Source organism: Myotis yumanensis, unplaced genomic scaffold (assembly GCF_028538775.1).
Source record: "Myotis yumanensis isolate MYYU_CA2020_CCGP unplaced genomic scaffold, mMyoYum1.0.hap1 SCAF_19, whole genome shotgun sequence".
In the NCBI taxonomy this organism is placed as follows: domain Eukaryota; kingdom Metazoa; phylum Chordata; class Mammalia; order Chiroptera; family Vespertilionidae; genus Myotis; species Myotis yumanensis.
In genome coordinates, this window is record NW_027223770.1 from 28,346,800 (window position 1) to 28,369,456 (window position 22,657).

Here is a 22,657-nt window from a genome sequence, read left to right on the forward strand (position 1 = left end):
AAGAGTTTGGGTTTGATGCTGACAGAATGGGAGCTTTGGGAGGGTGTGCCGTGTGCATGTGCAAGTCCCGTCTCTCTCCAGCAGGCCGGAGCCATCAAGACGTCTGTGACGGGGACAAGCATGCCAGCAGGTAAGGGGCCAGCGATGTCCGTGGGAACTCACTTGTCTCGCGTGCTCTTGCCCCACAGACCCCTCTCTCTGCAGGCACAGTGAGCGGAAACGTGATCGTGAACACCATCGCAGGTGTCCCTGCCGCCACCTTCCAGTCCATTAACAAGCGCCTGGCCTCACCCGTGGCGCCTGGAGCCCTGACGGTGAGCTGCCTGTTCCTGGGGGGTCAGTAGTCGACGCTGTGCAAGTCATTTGCTTGTTGGGAAAAGTACTGACCTGGCTGAGTTTCATAAAGAAACATGGACCTGAGATGCTTTAGTTTAGTTTTTAATAATAATAATAATATATATATGTATTTAGCAATATTTACTTTTTTTATTATTGTCTAAAGATTTACATACGTCTCTTTTTCCCCCAATTACCCGCCCCCCCCCCCCCCCCCCCGCAGCCATTCCCACCCTGGGCAAGCCCCCACCGCCCCAGTGTCTGTGTCCATTGGATATGCTAATTAATAATACTTTTATTTGCCCTAGCCGGTTTGGCTCACTGGATAGAGCGTCGGCCTGCAGACTCAAGGGTCCCAGGTTCGATTCCAGTCAAGGGCATGTACCTTCGTTGCAGGCACATCCCCAGTAGGGAGTGTGCAGGAGGCAGCTGATCGATGTTTCTCTCTCATCGATGTTTCTAACTCTCTATCCCTCTCCCTTCCTCTCTGTAAAAAATCAATAAAATATATTTAAAAAAAAAAATAATAATACTTTTATTGATTTCAGAGAGGAAGGGAGAGGGAGAGAGAAACATCAATGATGAGAGAGAATCATTCATCGGTTGCCTCCTGCATGCCCCTTACTAGGGATCGATCCCACAACTTGGGCATGTGTCCTTGACTGGAACTGAACCCGGGACCTTCAGTCCATAGGCCTATGCTCTATCCACTGAGCCACACTGGCGAGGGCGGACCTGTGGTATTTTAAAAGATAGATTAATTCATCCACGATGCATTTTTGAGCACCGCTTCCTGTGGTGTGGGGATCGAACATGGCTGAAGCCCACAGTGCTTGCACGGGGCTCTGCTGGCCAAGGCTGGGGCGCAGGTGCCGGCAGCAGGAGGGGCAGCAGCAGGCAGTGGGCAGGCCCTTCAGACTCGGGATAGAGGGCTCCCTGGGTATAGATGATGAAAGTTATACTTCCTGTTTTAAAGAAAGAAAAAGCTGGAGAACGCCTATACAAACCTGGAAACTTTTAAGAGAACGTAGAGAACTTTGGGAAATGAAAACTGGCTACCAGAATTGTAGAAAGAAAACCTAGTAATTGGGCTTACTGTCCGTTCCCCAGTAGGAGAGAGAATTAGTGAACTAGAAGACAAGTCTGAGGAAGTTATCCCAAACGCAGGGTGGGGACCAGTGGAGAACGGAGAGAAGTTAAAGCCATGAGCGGTGGACAGGGAGGATGGGAGGTCAGGCAGAGAGAGGGAAGGCGTGTTTCTGTAACAACAGCCCAGGCCCAGGACAGGAGGGATCCCACCTGTGCACAGTGCAGGCAGCGGCGGGCGGGGTCTCTGGAGGCCAGCAGCTCACCTCTCCCTGTTGTGGGGAAGCCAGGAGCCGAGGGGACCACCAGCAGCCCCGGCTCTCTCTCCGTTGGAAATACGGCGAGGGAAGTGCAGAGCGACCTGCTCTAGCTCAGGGCAGCGCTTCGAGTGTGCAAGGGCGCCTCCCGGAGGCTCAGCACCTCCAGGATGGCCGTGGGTTAGCTGGTGCCCTTTCCACCCAGTGATGGAGAGAGCAGTCCCTTGATGGGCCCTCGTGTTGCCTTTCCAGAGCTCCGGAGGCTCGACGCCAGCCCAGGTGGTCCACACCCAGCCCCGAGCAGTGGGCTCCCCGGCCACGTCTGACCTGGTGTCCCTGGCGCCGACGCAGGGCGTTCGTGCGGTCACCTCCGTGACAGCCTCGGCCGTGGTCACCACCAGCCTGGCTGCCGTGCAGGCCCCAGCCCGGTCTTTGGTGACGCAGGTGTCCCAAGGTAAAGATGGTGGGTTTCCTGTGCCTGTCCACCCTGAGAGGCAGGACTCAGCTTCCGTGTGTTGTGGGGAAGGGAGCAGCGTCCGCTAATGAAACAACCTCTCCAGCCACAGGCGTGCAGCTCCCAGGGAAGACCCTCACGCCCGCACACTTCCAGCTCCTCCGGCAGCAGCAGCAGCAGCAGCAGCAGCAGCAGCAGCAGCAGCCGCCGCCTCCACCGCCCTCCCAGGCGCAGGTCCCGCAGCTCCAGGGCCAGGCCCAGTCGCCCGCACAGATCAAAGCTGTCAGCAAGCTGACCCCGGTGAGCACCTCCTGGGAAACCACGGGCCCAGTGGGTGGCGCTGTGACATGGCGTAGCTCAGGTGTATTGTGCATAAATGCACCCTAGTCTGCAGGCGGGAGGTGAGTGTTGTCTTTAGAAATAGCTTGTTGGCAGCCTCTGGAGGCGCCTCCCACCTGCTCTGTGCTCTGTGCTGTGTGCTGTGTGCTGGGGGCAGGCAGCTCCCGTGCAGCCTCGGGTCTCACAGGCGATGCCCGAGCGTTGCCAGGCTGCTCGCAGGGCTGACATGGATGTGACACATTCCTCTGAAAGGAAACATGACCTTCCTGCCGTCACTGGAAAAGCACTAAGACCAGGTCTAAGCAGCAACCAAAGAAGGTGAAATAAAAACCCAGCCGGCTGTCGGGCCTGTCCCTTCCCCGTTCACAGGGACCGCAGCCTGCACCCAGCTTCCTCCTGGAGGCACAGGCGCCTCCCAGGGAATCAGTGCAGCCAGACAGGTCATCCATCCCTGGTCACTCCAGCCACATGCCAGGGCTCCATGGCCGCCCTCGGTGTCGCTGCAGCATGGGAGGCTCGGAGCTGGCCGTGTCGGTCAGGGTGTGCACGTGGTGCTGCTGACGTTGCTGAAAAGCTCCTCCGTCTGGGTTTTAGGAACACCTGATCAAAATGCAGAAGCAGAAGCTGCAGCTGCCCCAGCAGGCCCCCCCGCCACAGGCCCCGCCTGGCCCCCCGCCGCCCACCGCGCAGGTGCAGGTGCAGCCTCCACCACCGGCACAGCAGCCAAGCCCCCAGCTCACCACCGTCACCGCCTCTCGGCCCGGAGCCCTGCTCACGGGCACCACTGTGGCCAACCTCCAGGTGGCCCGGCTCGTAAGTTCCCCTTGAGGCGTTGGTTTTTCCCACGCTCCTGCACGGCTCCAGCTGCGTGGACGCAGGTGTTGTGGTGGACTTGCGAGTCAAGTAGGTGTGCTTTCCCCCCAAGACCCTGTTCTCCTTGGAGAGGATGACACAGCCCCTGGGGAGCATTTAAGTGATTGTATTTCCTGGAACTGAAGTGTCACAGCTCATGAGCGCTCGGGGAAAGAAGGAGGGCAGAAGCTTGACCATGGAGGGAGGGCAGGGTCTACGTCGGGGACAGGACACGGGCATGCGGGAGGGGTCACCGTGCTGTGGGGCCTGCAGAGAGGAGATGGGGAGGAGCCAGGTGAGGCTGCTCTAAGGATGGCTCACAGCACCTGGGAAGCCCCGAGAGACGAAGGGGAGTCGGAAGGACCTTCACGTTCCGCCATGTCGATGCAGGCACTCCGGTCAGGCCAGGTGGCCGGCTTAGGAGACCCCATCCTGGCACGGGTGCAGCTGGCATCACCTGCCACCTGATGGGTGCTCAGGCAGGAGGGGGTGTTTTAATGTTTCCCCACTTCGCACGGGCAGAACCTGAAGCCAGCAGGTGAGGTCACCTGCCCAAATCCTAGGGAGTCACCCGCTCACTGGCTCGGCTCTGCCAGACGGGACAGAGCGGGTAAAGCCCGAGAGCACGTTCAGTTCCACCCGTGTTCACGTGACAAGAAAGGGCTTGAACACAATGTGATGGGAAGTTGGTGGCCTTCACGGGAGTCTTGGGCGAGCACCAGGCTGATGGTTAGGGAGGTCATTGGGGAACAGCGCGGTTGGGCGGCTCGAAGGGCAGGAGGTGCGGATGCCGTGTGACTGATGAGCTTTAGGTCCCGTGTGCTGGTGATGGTTGGACAGCGGGGGTCAGCCTCCGGGGAGATGCTAGCCTTTCGCTGCTGCCACTTCCCACCCTGCGACCCGTCCACGTCTCGCCACATGTCCTCTGTGGGCGATGTTTGCAGACACACAGGTGGCTGAATCTCTGGGCCCTTCTTTCTGTTCAGACGCGAGTCCCCACGTCACAGCTGCAGGCGCAAGGCCAGATGCAGGCACAGGCGCCCCCGCCGGCGCAGGTGGCCCTGGCGAAGCCTCCGGTGGTGTCCGTGCCCGCGGCCGTGGTCTCCTCGCCAGGCGTCACGACCCTGCCCATGAACGTTGCTGGGATCAGTGTGGCCATCGGGCAGCCGCAGAAAGCCACAGGTGCCTGCCCACGTCCGCGGGGCCGGGAGGGGCTGGCTCCCTCGCCACACGGCCATGCCGAGGGCCGTGGTGCACGCGAGGGGAAGCCTCTCCGTGTTGCCCGAGTACAAGTTCTGACCCTCGATTTAACCATTAACATTTGGAACTTCCCATCCCTTTATCTCAGCGACTGTCAGCTGCTGTGCCCCAGGGATGTTTCAGCAGGCAGTAACTGGCCGTGTAATGGGCACTGACCCCTTCCCTGAGAGCAGGGGTGGGAGCCTGGTCTGCCCAGGGCCATTGGGCACTTGCAGCATCGTTCACAGCCAGACTGTATCAGCGTAAACGTGAGCCTGCGACATCTGGTCAGACATTTCATCAGCTCACCCCTGATGCCTTGGCAGGGCCAGACCAATGATCTAACGGCCTTACTTGGTCTGTGGGCTGGACATTCCCCGCCCCTGCCTTAGATTGTCAAGTAAAAAACTGACAACCAACAGTAAAAGCCGTCGCTGTGAAAGAATCAAAACTGCCTGTTTTTCTGTCAGTTCGGTGAGCGGTACTGTTGTGTGCCAGGAGGGAAAGGTGACAGTCACTGCTTTGAGCGTCCTGGTGGCCGAAGAGCACCTCGGGTGTGTGTAGGAGGTGCCTGTCTGTCTTGCAGGGTCAGGGTGCCGTTCTCTGTAGCAGGCAGTGACTTAGGGAAGCGCGGGGAACGCAGGGTGAGCCTGCCTCCACGCCTGACTCACCCACTCGATGGTGTTCGCAGGACAGACCGTGGTGGCCCAGCCCGTGCACGTGCAGCAGCTGCTGAAGCTCAAGCAGCAGGCTGTGCAGCAGCAGAAGGCCATCCAGCCGCAGGCCGCCCCGGGCCCGGCCGCCGTCCAGCAGAAGGTACTGGCTCCTGCGGGCTCTGGGGTCACCCTGTCTGTGCTGAGCCGGGCCCTGCCACTAGGCACAGGGCACAGAGGACGGGGTCCGAATGGGCCCTGCCTCGCTGCCTGACACCCACACAGGGGACCCCAAGGGCGTGCATTTGGGCTGCACAGAGGGTGGCCTGGATGTTGGTGCTGCTCCAAGGCCCCGGGGCGGAGGGGGGTATGAGATGGGGAGCTGTGTTCACTGCGGGCTTTTGGGGAACAGTGAGGACTCGGGCTGTGGGCTGCATGGCTGGTAAGGGCCACAGGGTTTGGGGAAGTGTGTGACCCACCTGGGCGCTAGTGCACAGAACCGAGGACCCAGGCGGGGACCTGGTCCTGTGTGTGCTCAAGAGGGGAGGGGGAGACGGCCTAACGTGAAGGAGGCCCGTCAGCGTCTCTCTGACTCGGAAGTTTGGGGGAGGCAGCACTGAACTGATTGAGGCCCCAAAGCAAACTCCTGCTCAGTAGGCTGACCTCCGGGCGAGGGGACTCAGGAGAGACTAGTGGCCGGGGCTGCAGTTGCGAGGGGACAGCCTTGTGGCTCTAACCCTGGGCGTCTCTCTTCAGATCACCGCCCAGCAGATTGCTGCGCAGGGCCAGCCACAGAAGGTCACCTATGCCACCCAGCCAGCCCTGAAAACCCAGTTTCTCACCACACCCATCTCCCAGGCGCAGAAGCTGGCCGGGACGCAGCAGGTGCAGACCCAGATCCAGGTGAGCAGGAGCCAGCGCACGCGCTGGATTGCAGGGGCCGCAGGCGCCCAGGGCAGGGCGGGGCCGCACAGCTTCCTTGGCCTGAGTCACTTCACCTGTGGGCCCCCCTCCCAACCTGGAGTGTCGCCCAGACTTGAAGAAGGGGCTCTGAGACCCGTGAACGGCTAGACGGTGTCCCTCCCTCCTTCGTCCTCATAGAAAGTGTGAGACCAGGTCACATGGGCTGCAGACCAGGAGGGGTCAGCACGCAGCATGAGGTCTTCTCTCGGGCCAGGCGAGCCCACTCGGGGAAGGCTCTTTCCTGTCGCCTGGTTTTCTGAAATGAATGACCGAGAAGGGAAGGAAGGGCGTCTTTCTGTGCGAACGCTCTGAGCTCTGCCCCTGGCTCTTCTCGTTCTGCCCAAGGTTGCCAAGCTCCCTCAGGTTGTGCCGCAGCAGAGCCCGGTGCCCGGCATCCCGCAGGTCGCCTCCGCCTCCCAGCAGGTAGGTGCGGAGAGGGCAGCTGCCTGGGAAGGTCCCCCGGGGGCTTCTCAGCAGCCTCCGTGTGTCCAAATGAAAGAGTTCTTGGTTTTCCTCCTGAGGAAGCAGGATTCTGATGATGAGAGAATCACTTTGATTTTCATATACAAGACACCAGCAGACTCAGGGCCAAAGGTCCCGGAGGATCAGAGCTGCAGCCAGCAATGCCGGGTGTCCTTGGTGGCAGGGAAGCTACAGGCGCCAACACCATGACGGGGGACAGCCCTCCTGACTGCCCGACGGGCTGCTGTGACATTGATTTCCTCTCAAACACCCTTGTTTTCAGAATCACACTGGAGTGTGCATTTCAAGGAATCAAAGACGTTGACCCTTGAACTACGTGGGTGTAGGGCTCGCACCAGCCGAGCAGCTGAGAGTGTCTGACTTAGTCTGCCCTCCACATACCCTTCCCACCCCCCCACCCCCCCGCCCCAGCCTCGACTGCTGCCCACTTAGCAGATTCCACGTGCACGTTCAAGCCGCGTGGCTCAAGGGACCGCCTGGCAGTAAAGGCTGAATGTCACCACCACCACCAGTCCCGGCCCTCAGCCCTCGCCTCCCAGGGCATCGCTCTAGCCCGAGAGGTGTCGTTTTCTACTCGTTGGGTTAAAGGCCAGAGGCCCTGCTTCCACATGCGGGGCAGTCCTCACGTGTCTCCAAAGAATTCGTGCTCATTAAGTTCCTACCCCTTCCCGGCCCGGAGCCTGGGGTCTGTCCTGCCGCTCGGTCTGCACGCCTCGGTGACGTGTCTCTGTTTTGGCTCAGGCTTCTCCGCAGACGGTGACGCTCACCCAGGCGGCGGCAGCGGGGCCGCAGGTCCAGGTGATCCCCGCAGTGACCGCGGCCGCCCAGGCCGTCCAGCAGAAGCTCCTGCAGCAGCAGGTGGTGACCACGGCGGCGGCCCAGCTGCAGACCCCGGGCGTCCCCACCCCCACGCAGGTGCCGGCCGGCGCTGACAGCCCCAGCCAGCAGCCCAAGCTACAAATGCGCGTCCCTGCCGTCCGGTTAAAGACGCCCACCAAGCCTCCCTGCCCCTAGTCAGGAAAGCGGGCCTCGGGCCGCCACCGAGCAGGGCTCCGTCGGGCCAGGAGGGCAGGGCCACGTCCTGTGGAACTGGGGGCCGTGTCCAGCCCCTGACGCTGCGGCGAGGGGAGCCGCCCGTGCAGCGCTCTCGGGCCGCAGCTTCTGTGCGACAGCAGGAGGCGCCTCGGCAGCTTCTCCGGGTCCTTCCACCTTCCAGCGCCTCCAGGGCCGCACATCATGGGTGACTCAGACCGTGAGTCGTAAACACGGTCTGGGCAGCACAGCGTCGGCCTCTGTGGTTCTTTAGACCCAACGCGAAATGCATCCTGGTCCTGGGAGGAGAGGCCACCTGAGGTCGGTCAGCTCAGATCCGGGACGGCCAGGGTGGCTGCTTCCTTCTCTACGTGTGACTCCTGGGACCTTCAAAGGAGCCGTCTGGTCCCGTGCCATCGAAGCAGGTCCGCGTACCAGCTCGCGTGGAGGGCCGACGCTGGGGTTGAACTTCCATTCCAAAGAGCAGCCCGGGTGACTCGTTTCCATGCAGGAGGCGCCTTCCAGCCGCTCCCCATCCCCACGCACCTCCGTCCTTCCCAGCTGTCGGACTTGGCGCTGAGGCAGCTCAGGAGCTGAGCCCTGGTCTCCATTGGTCGGGCCCAGGCAGGTGTCACAGCCGCGTGGGGCTCCGGGAGAGGTGCCTGTCACCGCTCCCCTGGCTCAGGCCCCGCCCGGCCCGGCCTGTCTGCAGAGCTGGGCACCTGCTCACACAGTGGTCTGCTGTGGCTCTTTCCCGTAGACGAGACCTCAGGTTTCTGGGCCAGGGCCTCCCACACAAGCAGGCAGGTGCCATCGTGGTTGTGTGAGGGTGAACCCTGGCCGAGGGCAGAGGCCCCGTGTTTGCACTTGCGTCTGTGTCTTCTCTGGCGAGATGGCAGCGGCGGCTGCAGTGCTCGCCACGCACACTGCACTCCAAGGACGCCTCCCTGCTCGGGGCGTCCGACTCGGTCCAGGTCGGCTCTGTTAGGTCCGTGTGCGGAGATGAGCTGCAGCGCCTGGGAGACGCGGGACCATCTCTGCTCCCTTCCCCACTGAACCGCTCACTGGCAGGGACGGCTCTATCCGTTGTTGGTTTCCCTCCGTTTGTGTGGACAGCAGGGCGGCGACACTTAGGGGAGCCAGTGAGTAAAACTCTTGTGCGACATTTGGAGGAAAGTAAAAAATCAGGTGTTGGAAAGGGAAGGTATTTATTTAACATTTCAGTGAGCTGAACGTATGGAAACAGGACCGTCAGCCAGGCCTGTGGGTTCTGTTCGCTACCGGCCGGCAGGCAGGACGGCGCCGAGAGGGCCCCGCCTTGTCACTGGGAGGCAGCCTGCTCTTCGCCCTCCTCCTCGCTTGCAGGGCACAGCACAGAGGCCGTGTTTCCGGCTTGTTGTGCAGTTTGCGTTCCCGTCCTCCCGAGGGTGCTCGCCGTCCCTCAGGGGCACTGGTGACGCACTTCGGCTGCCCTGGACAGAGCTGGGCAGGAGCTCCTGGGCAGAGCCAGCAGGGAAGGCCGCTGCCGGCCGGGTGGAGCGCAGCTGCTCTGCGGAGGGAGAGCCTCGCTCGGGTGCCTCCTTCAGCCACTCCGAGGCGAGATGTGGGACAGAAGGTTGTCCTGTTCTGCTGGGTTCGTCCCATCACAGGCCACCCGACCTCGTCAGTGGTCACGGAGGTAAAAACCCTCCTTCCAAAGTCCACACTGAAGCTAGAATGGGTTTCACAGGCTCTTCCGGGGCCTCCCCCATCGTGCTGCCTGGGACCAGGCTTCTGCAGACACTGTAACGAGGGAGCTCTCGGATGCAGACCCCGCAGGACTGACCACTCGAGCTGCCCCCCGGGGCAGGCTTCCCTAGGAGACGGGTCCGACGGGAAGGAGGAGCTGGTCCGCACGCGCAGATGCGTTCCTTTTGCGACCGTTAGGGTTTTTTGTTAAGTGTTGTAACCAAGTTGTTGTGTTTAAGATGAAACGACTGAGGATGTAAATACTTTGTAAACAATCATTTGTACTTGAACAGTAGGGTTTTGAAGAGCACTGATACCCCCCCCCCCCCCCCCAGGCATAATAAAAGTCTTTTTCGTATGTTTTTCGTCTTGTCTCGTAGAAAAGTAGTGGAAGATGCTGGTGGTTTCTTTCAGGCACTTGGCAAAGGGCTTGGTGAGGCTCCGGCGGGGGGGGCGCAGGCTGAGGGGGGACAGGAAACAAGCCGGGGCTGCGACCCCCTTCGCGCAGCGGACTCCAGAGCAGCCACAGGTCTCACACGCGTTGCACTTTTTAAAAAATATATTTTTATTGATTTGTGACAAAGGGGGAGGGAGGGATAGAAACATCCATGATGAGAATCATTGATCGGCTGCCTCCTGCACGCCCCCTACTGGGGATTGAGCCCACAACCTGGGCATGTGCCCTGACTGGAATCGAACCCAGAACCCTTCAGTCCACAGGCCGACACTCTAGCCACTGAGCCAAATCGGCCAGGGCTCCCGGCACTTAACTTTGTATTGGGGCACATTTTTTTGTCGGGGAGATCACGTTAATAGGCCTTTGGTTACAAGGCAGAGCCAAAGCTCCGTTCACGGATAAGAACGTTCAGGAATCAGAGGGAAGCCTTCCTCAGACCTTGAGAGCAGCGTCGTCCTGCAAGAGGGTCCCCCACGTTCAGGCTCAGGTGGCCCCACAGAAGGCAGCGCACACACTGGGTTCCGGGCCGGCCCAGGCCCCAAGCCAGCAGCCTCAAGTCAGATGCAGGCCGCCCCCCCCCCAGGCTCAAGGCCCCCCGCTGAGGGAGGCGGCGTGATGGCTGCAGGGGCCTGCATTCCAGATGCCAGAGCACGAGTGAGCCGGCTCCACGCTTGGTGGCTCCATCCACCCGGCCCTGTGCCCCGGGCCTCGCGTGCCAGGGGTGGTGTGGGCGGGACTGTGGCCAGTGAGCTGGCTCAGTACAAGCGCCGGGACACGGATGGTCTCTGCTGAGGCCCAGTGCCTCTGCCTCCTGCCCCGTCCCTGCCGTGTCCACCCGAGAGCCTGGGACCAGCTGTTCTGCTCGAGTGAACCATGACCTTCGGCGCAGAGGTAGACACCAGCGCGTCCCTTCTTGAGTCCGCCTTCGCGTCAGCATGAGCAGCGGGTCAGGGCTCGGAAGCCGGTTTTCAGTCAGTCACCAGAGCCTCGCGCTCGTTACTCTGCACGCGGCGTGGTGGGGGCACGTTCCCAATGCAAGATGGGAGCACACAGAGGCGTAGACGAGCTGAAGTCCAAACCTCGGCTCAGGGCCAACCTCACCCACAGGACAGAGGCCACCTGTCGGTTCTGGGTCCGTCCGAACCATCCGCTCCAGCCCCAGAGGAGCAACCGATCAGAGGCAGACCCGTGTGTGCTTGGCCGCCTCTGGCCAGGCCTGGTGCCGTGACAAAGGGCCTCGCCTGGGCGTGGGCTGAGCAGGCAGTGCGCTGGGGCTCCTCCAGGAGGCCTGTCCGCCCAGGCTCGGTCCCATCGTCCTCAGAGCCCAGCCTAGGCCGCCTTCTGCCTCCATTCTTCCTGGGGGGAGAGGCAGCAGCTCAGCTCAGGCCCCTCACGAGTGTGCGACCCACCCAGCCCCCAACTCTAAGAGGAGACACCCAGCACCCCTCCTGGGCCCTGCACCTCCACCCCAGGTCCAGGGTCTCCTGCCCTCAGCCAGGAAGCTAAAGGCCCGGGACCTGCTCTCTGTCCGAGTCCTGCTGCCAGCAGCCTGAGTGCTCCCAGAACCGCCAGGGCCTCACCTTGACGGCCCTCTCCAGCTGGGACAGGGCCTCCTCGTACTGCGGGACCAGCGGCTGCAGGAGCTCGCTGGGGGTGTCGTGCCGCTCCAGCTCGGGGACCCCGGCTTCAGTCAGCATCCGGAGGAACCTCCTCTCCTGGGGGGAGCATGAAGTTCCGAGAAGGGGCTCCCACCTCCCCTGCCCCGCCTCCCGACCAGTCCTCGCCTGACCTGCACTTTGAGGAGCAGCGTGAAGGCCTGTCCGGTGTTCCCAGCACGAGCAGTTCTTCCCACCCTGAGACCAAGCACAGACACTCGAGAGGGGCCCCCAGCCCTCCACAGTCTCCCCCCTCCCCCGCACCCCAATCCAAGCACAGCCCCTCACCGGTGCACGTAGGTCCGCAGGTACTGGGGGGCATCGTAGTTCACCACCAGCTGCACCCCCTGCACGTCGATGCCGCGGGCGGTGGCGTCTGTGCTGATGAGGCTGTTGAGAAACGAGGGGTGTGGGACCCGCCTGAGACTGGAACACCGCCCCCTACTGGGGGCCAGGCAGGCACCAGGAGCGAGCACCCTCCCAGGGCACTCACAGCTGAATCTTTCCCTGTTCAAACTGCTTCAAGATCCCCTTCCTCTGGCCGGGCCCGTAGCGGGAGGAGAACTCGGCCACCGTCACGCCCCCGAACGCCTGGACGAGCAGGAAGAGCCTGGGGGGGAAAGCCGGGTGGGCCAGGGCCAGGGCCAGCACCCCGCCTCCCCCCGCCCGCCCTGCGCTGCTCACCCCCTGCCTCACCTGTGGGAGTTCTCCCGGGAGTTGGTGAAGCAGAGGATCCTGGAGAAACCCAGGTGCAGGATCAGGTGCAGGACGACCAAGGGCTTGGCGCGCAGGCGGCAGGGCACATAGTGGTGCTGGGGAGACAGCACGCGGTTGGCTCGGCCCCCAGCGCCCGGGCGCCACCCTCCCTACCCGGGCACCCAGCTCACCGAGAGCCCTGCAGGGAAGGTGTACTTCCCCCCCGAGTCCACGTCCTCATCAGCGTCCCCCGGGGCCCCCGCGCGCTGGCCGCGTGGAGAAGAGCCAGGGCTGGTGCAGGCCCAGCTGCTGCAGCTTCTCAGGGTTCTGGGTCAGCGTGGCCGAGAAGAGCAGCTTCTGCAGAGGCATCTGAGGGCAGCAGGTGCTGGAAGGGCACAGACGCTGAGGCGAGCCTGGGCCTGGCCGCCCGTCCTCATGACCCCGACAGACCGGACCGGGCGCTCCCCCAGGGCAGGGCAGGGCAGGGCAGGGACCAGTACCTGGCAGCGGTCACGACCTGGGGCTGCCGTCTCTGGAGCAGAGCGAAGGGGTCCTTGGCGCCCTCCCCAGGGAAGGCCGCCGCCACCACCCGTGGGAGCCAGGACTGGTGCATGCTGTCTATCATCCGGTCGGCCTCGTCGATGACCTGCAGGCGAGGAGGCCGGGCTCCGGTGGGTGAAGCTGGCGTCAGCCAGCCCAGGCCTCCCCTGGGTGGGTTGGGCAGCCTACCAGGAAGCGGAGGTGCTGGAGGCTGAACCCCGGGGTCTGGTCCACGTGGTCCACCAGGCGGCCGGGAGTGGCCACCACGATGTCAGCCAGGCAGCGGAAGCCGTCCACCCTGCAGAGCAGAGAGCGCTCAGCCGAGGCCCCACTGCCCCCGATCCGGGCGCCTGCGGCCAGGGCCACACGGGGCTGTGCCCTCCTGCACCCGCCTCCCCAGGGCCCGTGCCCAGCAGGACCTACGTCTTCTGGACGAGGCTCTCCTGCTCCTTGGCCAGCGACTTCTGCCCGGTGACCAGGGCGACGCGCAGAGGCGTGGCGTCGGTGTAGACGTTGAATACTTTGCTCACCTGCAAGAGGCCGTGTCACCGCCTGGCCTGAGGGGTCACGCCAGTGAAAGGACTCTGGGGTGACCCCAGGCACGGGGTCCTCGTACCTGCTGGGCCAGCTCCTTAGTGGGCAACACAACCAGGGCGCGAACCTGGCACACAGCTCGCTGCAGCAGGGCCTGTAGGCAAGGGGGGCCACTGTGTGAGCAGAGCTGGCTTCCGCCCGCCAGCCTGCTAGGAGGGAGGGGCCCTCGCGCTCACCTGCACCACGGGGATGACAAAGGCCAGGGTCTTCCCACTGCCCGTCGGGGCAGAAACACAGAGGTCCCTGGGCTGGTAGCCGCCTCTGGCCACGAGGAACCCTTGGGCCGCACTCTCTAGGAGAGCAGGAATGACCGCCGCCTGGACTGCAGCGGGGAGGAGGGCCGGTCAGGTTCGGGCAGGAGCACCCCATCAGCACAGGGACCAGGGCCAATCTGTGACCTCCAAGCTGGAGTGCTCTCCCGAGGGAGCACCAGACGCTGTGCCCATGTAGGGCTGCCCCCTGTGGCCTGGCATGGCTCCGGAGGAACCCCGGCCCCCGGCCCCCTGGAGCACCTGGGAAGTAGGACGAGATGCCGTGGGCGCGCAGCTTCCTCTGCAGGTCAGGGTGGACTTCCGGGACGTCCTCGATAGGCACCAGGTCTTCAGTGACGTTCCTCCCGAGACAGCTCGGCTCGGCCAGCCACGTCGGCAGGAAAGGCTGGACCTGTTGCAAAAGGTGAGAAACAGAGGCCAGGTGACTGCTCCCCACCTCGCCCGGGAGCGTGGCCGCAGAGGCTTTCCCTGGCGTCCTGGCTCCCCCCCGGTTCCCCCTGACCCACGTCCCACACAGCCTCTGAGGAATTAGGAGACACACCTGGGCGCCGCTCCCAGAGCAGATCCGCCTGCGGGCTTCCCCTCACGTCCACGCGTCCACACCGGGCAGAACCTGCCAGGCCCCCCGACACCCGGCACTCACCTGCCCTGACCTCACCTCCATCAGTGGCCACACCCCAGACTTAAACCTCTGTCCTCACACACCAAGCTCATCGCTGCCCCACAGCCTCTACCTGGCACACGCCCCCCCCCACCTTAACCAGACGGCTCCCGGGGGACCCCACACGTGCCCTGACAGAACCCTGTGCCGTGGCCACGGGCGTGGTGACCCAGTTCACACTCCGAGGAGAGCAGGAATGACCGCTCCTATTCAACACAGCACCGGAAGTCCCAGCCACAGCGACCAGACCAGGAGAAATAGGCCCTGGCTGGTGTTGCTCAGTGGCTAGAACGTCAGGCCACACACGGAAGGGTCAAGGCGTCGATGCCAGGGCAGGGACCTGGACTGCAGGCTCCATCCCTGCCCAGGCGGGGCGGGGCGCGTGGGGGAGGAAACCGATGGATGTGTCTCTCTCACATCCGTGTTTCTCTCTCCCAAGCCCCTCCCACTCTCTCTAGAAAAAAAAAACCAATGGAAAAAATGTCGCCGGATGAGGATGATCAACAAAAAATCCTGCAAGATGCGAGCTGAGACGCAGCTCCTCCACCTGCTCACTGATGGACGCCCGGAGGCTCAGGCGCCCTCCTCCCAACTCCCCCGCGAAGCCCCGCTGGACTGACAGCCACCCAGCCCTGCAGCTCCCACCCCGGCCCGGCCCTCCCACCTCCAGGCCGCTCACCTTGGGCGCCCTGCTCCTCCCGAAGCCCCCGAGCAGCAGAGCGTGGGCAGGGGCCCCACGGGCCTCGCCGGGGGGCTGTTCTCCGGGGGTCCCGGGCGGCCCCGCGGCCTCGGCGTCCACGCTGCCCTCCCGCGGCGCCTCCTCGCTGCTCTCTGCGGGCAGAAGCCGGGCCGGCGGCGCGTCAGCCTCCAGCCGACCCAGGTCCCGGGTCCGCGCGCCGTCCCCCCCGCGCCCCGCCGGGCCCACCTGCGCCGGCCTCCTCGTCCGCCTCTCTCCGCCGCTTGCTGCGCGGGGCCTGCGGGCTCCCGGGCGCCCCGCCGCCCTTGCACCTCCGCGGCCGCCGCCGCCGCCGCCTGCCCGCCGCGCCCTCGGTCTGCGCGGCCTCCTCGGGCTCCTGCGGCCGCGACTGCTGCTGCCGCTGCCGCTCTCGGGCCCGGCACTGCAGCCGCTCCAGCAGCGCGCGGGCCCGGCCGTCCGCCTCCGCCTCCGCCTCCGCCCCGGCCGCCTCGGGCCCCGCATACCGCGCCACATGGAAGAGCGCCATGTCTGCGGCCGGGCGCGCGGCGGTGACGGCAAAGGCGCGACTCCGGCGCGCGTCTATGACGTCATGGGAGGGGCCTGCTTCCCAGTCTCTCATAGGTGGAGCGCCGGCAGGGGGCGGGGCGCGTCCCGGCGTGCAGCGCCGACGCGGAGGCGCGGGCCGTGACGTCAGGGCTGCGCCGGAAGGCGGCGCGTGAGTCGGGGCATCTCCCGCGTGGGGCGGCGGCATGGAGCGCGTCCGCGGCCCCCGGAGCGCGCGCCGGGCGCTGGGCCGCCTGCTGGAGGCGGTGCTGGCGAGCCGCGCGGAGGCCAACGCCGTGTTCGACATCCTGGCGGTGCTGCAGGTGAGGCGGGCGGGCGGCGATCGCGGGGTCCGAGGCCGAAAGGCGGGCCCCGCGGGGGAGTCCGGGCTCGGACGGGGAGAGACGCTGCAAGGCGGGGCCCAGGGTTTCACCGGGGGGCCTTCTCTCGTCCCGCGGGGCTCCCGGGCCGGAGGGTCCGGTGGGAGGCTCGGCAGAGGTGGGACGGAGAGTCCCGCCGGGGTCAAGGTTGCGGTCCGATGGGTCGGGCGCCCCAGTGGGGACGTGCGTGGGGCCCCCGTGTCCCGCGGGGTCCCTGAGGCCGGCCTCTCCCCGCAGTCGGAGGACCCCGAGGAGATCCAGGATGCGGTGCGCGCCTGCAGCCGCCTGTTCGGGGCCTTGCTGGAGCGCGGGGAGCTGTTCGTGGGCCAGCTGCCCCCGGAGGAGACCGTCATGGCAGGTGAATGTCCTGGGGGCCCAGCCTCGTCTCTGGCGAGGGTGGAGGGAGACGTAATGAGCCCCCCAAGACCTCTTCACAGGGCTTACCCTTGGGGAAGGCGATGCTCTCTCTCTCTCTCTCTCTCTCTCTCTCTCTCTGGCTGGGGGCCATGGTGGCCTATGGTTCCCACTTGTGTGCCTGGCTGGGCTGACCACCCTCGCCCACGGCAGGGTCCCAGGGGGCCACGCGGAAGTACAAGGTGTGGATGCGGCACCGTTACCAGAGCTGCTGCAACCGCCTGGCCGAGCTCCTGGCCCATCCCTCCTTCCAGGTCAAGGTGAGTCTTGGGGACCCCGACCTTCTCTTCTCGCCCTGAGTGTCCCCTGCACCCCAGCCACGAGCCTCTCCGAGCACACAGGCTGGGCGCTTGTCTTCCTGCACTTGTTCCTTTTTGTTGGCTGGTTGGGGGGGTGGCTCTGCCCTCTCGTGGACAGTCAGGCTGAAGTTCCGGGGGAGCTCTGTGGGCCGGTCCACGGGAAGGGGACGTGTTGCCGGGGCACCGCGGCCACTGCCCCCCTCTCCCCAGGAGCTGGCCCTCAGTACCCTCATGAAGTTCGTGCAGCTGGAAGGGGCGCACCCCCTGGAGAAGCCCAAGTGGGAGGGCAGTTACCTGTTTCCCCGCCAGCTCTTCAAGGTGAGGGGCGCCTGGGGGTCCCGGCGGACCTCTGGCCGGACGGGAGGCTGTTCAGTGTGGTGCTCTGCCCCATCCTGCCTCGGGGAGGAGGGGGGTAGGCTGCCGCTCGGGGGGGCTTCTGGGGCCGTCCTTGGTTGCGGGGCTGTGCTGTGTGGGCTCGGCCCGGGTTGGCCATCCTGGGGAGAAGCGCTCACCTGCTCTCCCCGGCCCGGCCAGGCAGTGGTGGACGGCCTGCTGTCCCTGGAGGAGGACTGCGCGCTGCTCCTCTCCCAGTTCTGCCAGTACCTGGAGCATGATGACGTGCGCTACCACACGATGCAGGCGGCCGCAGACACCGTGGCCAGGGTTGCCAACGCACACCCCGAGGTGAGCTGGCGGGAGCCCCACAGCTGGGGGCGGGGGCGGGCGGGCGTGCGGAGCCCAGGCGCTCAGGCCCAGTCTCCGGCAGGTGCCCCTCACCTTCTGGAACAACGTGTTCACGCTGCTGTCTGCCGTGAGCCTGCCCCGCCAGGAGAGCGACATCGCTAACTTCTACGTGCAGCGCACGGGGTGAGCGTCCCGGGTGGGCCTGCAGGCGGGCAGGCGGGGCACCAGGGCCCTGACCCCCCCAGCCTCACGAGCGGTCGCCTCCCTGCCCTCTCCCTCGCAGAGCTGTCGGACAAGTGGAAGGTCACTCATCTGAAGGTGAGATGCTCCGGAGGGCGGGGGCCTCCCTGGGAACAGGCCTCGTCCTGGGGTGCGGCCTCAGGCAGCAGGTGTGGGACTTGGGGAGAAGGACAGCCCCTGGGTCACTCAGAGGACCCTGGGGGCAAGGAGGCCCCAGGCTGCCTGGAGCGTCACGTGTCCGTGCTGGGGGGGCGTTGGGGGCGGAGCGGGCGGGGGAGGACCCGGCTGGGCAGCAGCACGTGCAGCCTGAAACCCTTCCCCCACGCACAGGAGCACAGGAAAGCCTTCCAGCTGATGTGGCTCGGCTTCCTCAAGCACAAGGTAGGGCCTGGGGGGAGCAGGCTCCAGTCTGGGCCTGGCCTGTGCTGGGTGTGGCAGACAGAGCCCTGACCCGCTCCCTCTCTCCTCTCCCCCCCCAGCTGCCCCTCAGCCTCTACAAGAAGGTGCTGGTGATCATGCATGAGTCCATCCTGCCCCACCTGGCCCAGCCCAGCCTCATGATCGACTTCCTCACCCGCGCCTACGACATCGGTGAGCGGGGCGCCCAGGGGGGCTGCGACGGGCCGACCAGGCAGGGTGGGTGCTGGGGGTCCCTTTCCTCCCTTGTGAGACGGAAGGGGCCGGGCGGGCCTGTGGGCAGCAGCTCCAGGACCCTGGAGTGTGGGTGCAGCTCCATGGCTGTGTGTCTGTCTGCAGGGGGCGCCATCAGCCTCCTGGCCTTGAATGGACTTTTTATCCTGATTCATGAGCACAACCTGTGAGTGTCCATCTGGGGGGAATGCAGGCCTTTCTTCTGCCCCCAGCCCCACCCCCCCCACCCCCGGCTCTGACCAGGGTCAGGCAGCTTCAGGAGCCCCTGGGGGAGGGTGGGAGGGGGCTGAGCCCCAGGACTGTGGTTCCCTGGGGCCCCGACCTGTCTGCTTGCTTCGTGCTTTTACCCCCACGTGCTGCCCTCACTCACCCGCTGCTCCCCCACGTGCCTCATTCCCTCGTTCACTCCCACACCCACAGGGAGTACCCCGACTTCTACCGTAAGCTCTACGGCCTCCTGGACCCGTCCGTCTTCCACGTCAAGTACCGGGCGCGCTTCTTCCATCTGGCCGACCTCTTCCTGTCGTCCTCGTGAGCGTCTGGAGGCACAGGGTCCCCGGGGCTGCAGACGGGCCGGGAGGGGCTGGTGTGCAGGGTGCGAGGTCTCACGCCCGCTTTTCCTTCCAGCCACCTGCCCGCCTACCTGGTGGCTGCCTTTGCCAAGCGCCTGGCCCGCCTGGCCCTGACGGCGCCGCCCGAGGCCCTGCTCATGGTCCTGCCCTTCATCTGCAACCTGCTGCGTCGACACCCGGCCTGCCGCGTCCTCGTGCACCGGCCGCGGGGCTCTGGTGAGTGCCAACGGGCTGGGCCCACAGGCGGCCGGTGTGGGGCAGGGGCAGGGGCAGGGGCAGGAGGAGCACAGGTCTGGGTCTGTCTTGTCCCTAGAGCTGGACGCCGACCCCTACGACCCCGACGAGGAAGACCCAGCCCAGAGCCGAGCCCTGGAGAGCTCCCTGTGGGAGCTGCAGGTGAGGCCCGGCCGCCGGGTCCCATCCCACCACCCCGAGCTGCCCACCTGCCCCCACACCCACATGTCCCTGCTCCCTCCACCCCGCCCTCCCTGTCACCCTGGTTACCCGGGGGCACCCCGACCTCTGTCTGGAGCCGCCACTCTGTCCCCAATGTGGGGTGCTGGGAGGTGAGCCAGCCACGGGGGGTGACAGCCCGCGTGCCCTCCAGGCGCTCCAGCGGCATTACCACCCCGAGGTGTCCAAGGCTGCCAGCGTCATCAACCAGGCGCTGTCTGTGCCCGAGGCCAGCATCGCGCCCCTCCTGGAGCTCACCGCCTTCGAGGTGAGGGCCGGGCTGTGGGGAGGGGGGCGGGCTCGGAAGTCCCGAGTGAGAGCGTCCGTCTGCCTGTCCTCGCAGATCTTCGAGCGAGACCTGAAGAAGAAGGGGCCCGAGGCGGTGCCGCTGGAGTTCATCCCCGCGCAGGGCCTGCTGGGCCGGCGTGATGACCTCTGCGCCCAGCACTTCACACTCAGCTGACCCCGGGCCCCCCTCCCCCCAACAAGTGGTTTTGTAGGAGCGACTCAGGTGGGCTGTGGGCGGGCGGGCAGGGGCCTGGCTCCCCCTGGGGCTGAGTCCACAGAGCCCCGCCCAGCAGGGGACAGCAAGGGGTGCTTCCTTCCCATGTGCCAGGGGTTCATCCCCAGAGCTGACAGGGGCCCTGACTCAGGCTCCTTCCCGGTGGCCCCACCACGGAGCAGTCCCGGCGCCTGGCCCTCCCCATCCCCCGTCCCTCCAGTGCAGCAGCAGTGTCTTCCGGCTGCTGCCAGTCTGGGCGGCCCCCTCCCTGTGGCTCAGCAACTTCCTGTCCCGAGGAGCCAGCCCCTGTCAGACACCCTTTCCGGGCTTGAGCCCAACGACACCAACATCTCCCTCCTCCTCACCAGCCGGCCCAGGGGCGGGGCCCTGACCCAGAGACCCACTTCCATCACCTCCGGGCGGGAGCTCGGCTTGAGGTCGACCTAGGAACCAGGAGGTCACGGTCCGATTCCCGGTCGGGGCACAGGCCCGGGTTAGGGGCTCAATCCCCAGTGGGGGGCCTGCAGGAGGCAGCTGATCCATGATTCTCTCTCATCGATGTTTCTCTCTTCCTCTCCCTTCTTCTCTGAAACCAATAAAAACATTTTAAAGTAAAATGGAGTTTGCTTCCCGTGGCTGAGGCGCTGGCCTGGCGTGTGCACCAAGCTTCGCCCTCCCTCCCGGGGTCCTGCTCTGCTCGGTTAGGGACCCCCCAGGGGCAGGGACACGAGACCTCTTGCTGTGCATCTGTTGGGGGCCAGATGTAAGCTGACATGGTCCTTGCACCTGTAGGGGATAGCAAGGCTGGGATCCTTACCCACAGTTTTCCCAGACTTGTTTGGATGGCGTTTATTAGTAGAATGAGAGCAACATTTGTAGAATGAGAACAGCCTTTGATAGCTTACCAAGAAGTCTGTAACTTTTTACTGAGATATGCTGTACTGAGAACTTGTCCTTCTGCTGTGTCTCTCCCTTAGAGATTAAAAGGAACAAAGAATACATTCCTCTTGACAGACCTCCCATTCAGTGTGTTGTGTATAAATAGGATTGTGTGGCTAATAAACTCGCTTCAGTTCATCAAGAGAACTGGGGTCCTCCCGACCCCGCTTTCCTGTCTTTCTTTCTTTTCTCAATTCCCACTTCCCTGCCTCAGCCCGGCTCAACCCTGTCAGGCTGGCCCTGACATGCATCCCCTGCTCCCATGACACCGGGTCCAGAATTTTAGGAGAAGCATCACAGAGGCCAGTCTTCACTGGTCACCTACTGTGGGGGGAGGGTCCCCTCCCTCCATCCGTCTCCTGTCGGGAGGTGAATGGGGCCCCGGGCAGTTGAGTCCCAGCGACATAGGAATGACAAGGATGCATCCTGGGTAAGGAGCTGCCACTCGATGCTCCAGGGCTTGATTGTCACTTAGCAAATCCACTGCAGACAAATGTCAGGAGGCAGGTCCTGCCCCTCGGCCGTGAGGACAGCTTGTCCCCCTGCAGGGGCTGGTGAGGGCCACGGCCGGCCCCTTCCAGCAGGCGGGGAACTGTGTGCCCTCGTGACAGCTGTCGTGTCCACAGGGCGCTGTTCCCAGGTCCCCGCTGCTCAGGAGGCCGGGCCTCTGACGGTGCGGCCGTGGGACAGCGGGAGCCTGGGGGCTCGTGAGAGCAGTCAGGTCCGCAGGCTGCGGGGTGGGAGTCCTGACTCCCAGGTCCGTGTCGAGGCCCCGGCTGCAGGGGCCGCGGGTCGGTCAGGGGAGGCCTCGGGGTGCAGGGTGCCTCCGTCCTGGGAGACGCTGCTGGGTGGATCTCGGCCGACTCCCAGGATAGAGCTTCCTGAGCGCGTGGCTGTTCCTCAGGCTTTTGCTTGAGCTTAGCCGGGGGTCAGCCTTCACGTCTGAATCGCTGGGGCCCGGGAGCGTGTGGCCTCTGCTCTCAGGCTGAACGAAGTTGCAGCTGGGCCGGGACACGGGCCTCACCGGGCTCCTGGGGTCACAGGTCAGAGAACCCCGCTTGGCAGTGGGAGGAGAACAGCCTCCCCAGCTCTCGCCTAGGTTGGCCCTGTGTCTGAGGCCTGGAGTCGCTGCTCTGGGAGGGTGGGGGGCCCGCCTTCCTGTCCAGCAGGTGGGGTTCTGCCAGAGCTCGGCCGCCATCCGAGAGGGCCAGGGTCGACCTGCCTCGGCCAGCGCAGGACAGTCATGCTGGGCCTGGAGGAGAAAGAGGGGCTGGAGCCCGGCTGGTGGGGCTCAGTGGCTGAGCGTTGACCTATGACCCAGGAGGTCACGGTTAGAATCCCGGTCAGGGCACAGGCCCAGGTTGCGGGCTCCATCCCCAGTGGGGGGCGTGCAGGAGGCAGCCGACCCATGATTCTCCTTCATCATGGATGTTTCTATCTCTCTCTCCCTCTCCCTTCCTCCCTGAGCTCAATTGGGAAAAAAAAAAAAAAAAACAAAGAATAAGAAAAGCTAGAACTCACAGCCCACGACTGCGACCTCTGGGATGAATGGGCCCGGCCGGAGATTCATCACTTCCGCCCGGTGCCCGCACGGCCCTGAAATGACTGATGTTTGCGGGCGCGGCCGGCAGCGGCGGCGTCGCGGGAGACAGATGGCCTGTCCGTCTGCATTAGCACAGATAAGCCGTTTAATTTAATTTCGAAACGACTGTCGGGTGCTTAAAAGAGCAAGAGGAATAACAGACGAGGCTTCGCGCCTTGTTTATCCCGGAGCTGTTCCTGCGCGGCTCCCCGAGGCTGTCGGTTTAATTAACTTTGGCGTCTGGGGAAGCGGCTCTTATCGACGCGAGGAAGCCGATCGCCGAGGGCCCCACGCCTTGGCCTTCATTCACCTGGTGCCGCGTCAGGGGGTGTCAGGGACTCTGAGTTTGGGGGCTTGCACCCCAGCTGCCAGGCCTCCGAGGGCAGCGTTTGGCCGCCCTCACC

At 64.5% G+C, this 22,657-nt stretch overlaps 3 protein-coding genes across 3 annotated transcripts in view; 2 read left to right on the plus strand and 1 right to left on the minus strand.

Annotated features, from left to right (window-relative positions):
- The window catches only part of EP400 (E1A binding protein p400), a 59,951-nt gene extending 50,171 nt beyond the window's left edge, over positions 1-9,780 (plus strand). The window contains 10 exon segments of the mRNA XM_070399936.1: positions 85-130; positions 205-314; positions 1,932-2,133; positions 2,240-2,433; positions 3,067-3,285; positions 4,311-4,506; positions 5,255-5,379; positions 5,973-6,119; positions 6,525-6,602; positions 7,404-9,780. Coding sequence (XP_070256037.1) covers positions 85-130; positions 205-314; positions 1,932-2,133; positions 2,240-2,433; positions 3,067-3,285; positions 4,311-4,506; positions 5,255-5,379; positions 5,973-6,119; positions 6,525-6,602; positions 7,404-7,676 — 1,590 coding nt within the window. The 3' untranslated portion in view covers positions 7,677-9,780.
- DDX51 (DEAD-box helicase 51) lies at positions 9,752-15,520 on the minus strand. Its single transcript, XM_070399937.1, is given in 16 exon segments — positions 9,752-11,235; positions 11,460-11,594; positions 11,669-11,732; positions 11,823-11,924; positions 12,028-12,144; positions 12,231-12,346; positions 12,422-12,484; positions 12,486-12,615; positions 12,731-12,876; positions 12,960-13,068; positions 13,194-13,300; positions 13,387-13,458; positions 13,541-13,686; positions 13,877-14,027; positions 14,977-15,128; positions 15,223-15,520. Coding segments are annotated over 16 exon segments (1,935 nt in total). The 3' UTR covers positions 9,752-11,208.
- Positions 15,521-15,740: 220 nt separating this feature from the next.
- NOC4L (nucleolar complex associated 4 homolog) lies at positions 15,741-20,833 on the plus strand. Its single transcript, XM_070400283.1, has 15 exons — positions 15,741-15,860; positions 16,155-16,275; positions 16,485-16,591; positions 16,841-16,948; positions 17,165-17,314; positions 17,397-17,495; positions 17,597-17,632; positions 17,885-17,935; positions 18,034-18,145; positions 18,311-18,371; positions 18,626-18,736; positions 18,833-18,993; positions 19,091-19,173; positions 19,385-19,498; positions 19,574-20,833. The coding sequence occupies exons 1-15, from the start codon at positions 15,744-15,746 to the stop codon at positions 19,691-19,693; spliced, it is 1,551 nt and encodes a 516-aa protein (XP_070256384.1). The 5' UTR covers positions 15,741-15,743; the 3' UTR covers positions 19,694-20,833.
- Positions 20,834-22,657: the final 1,824 nt, after the last annotated feature.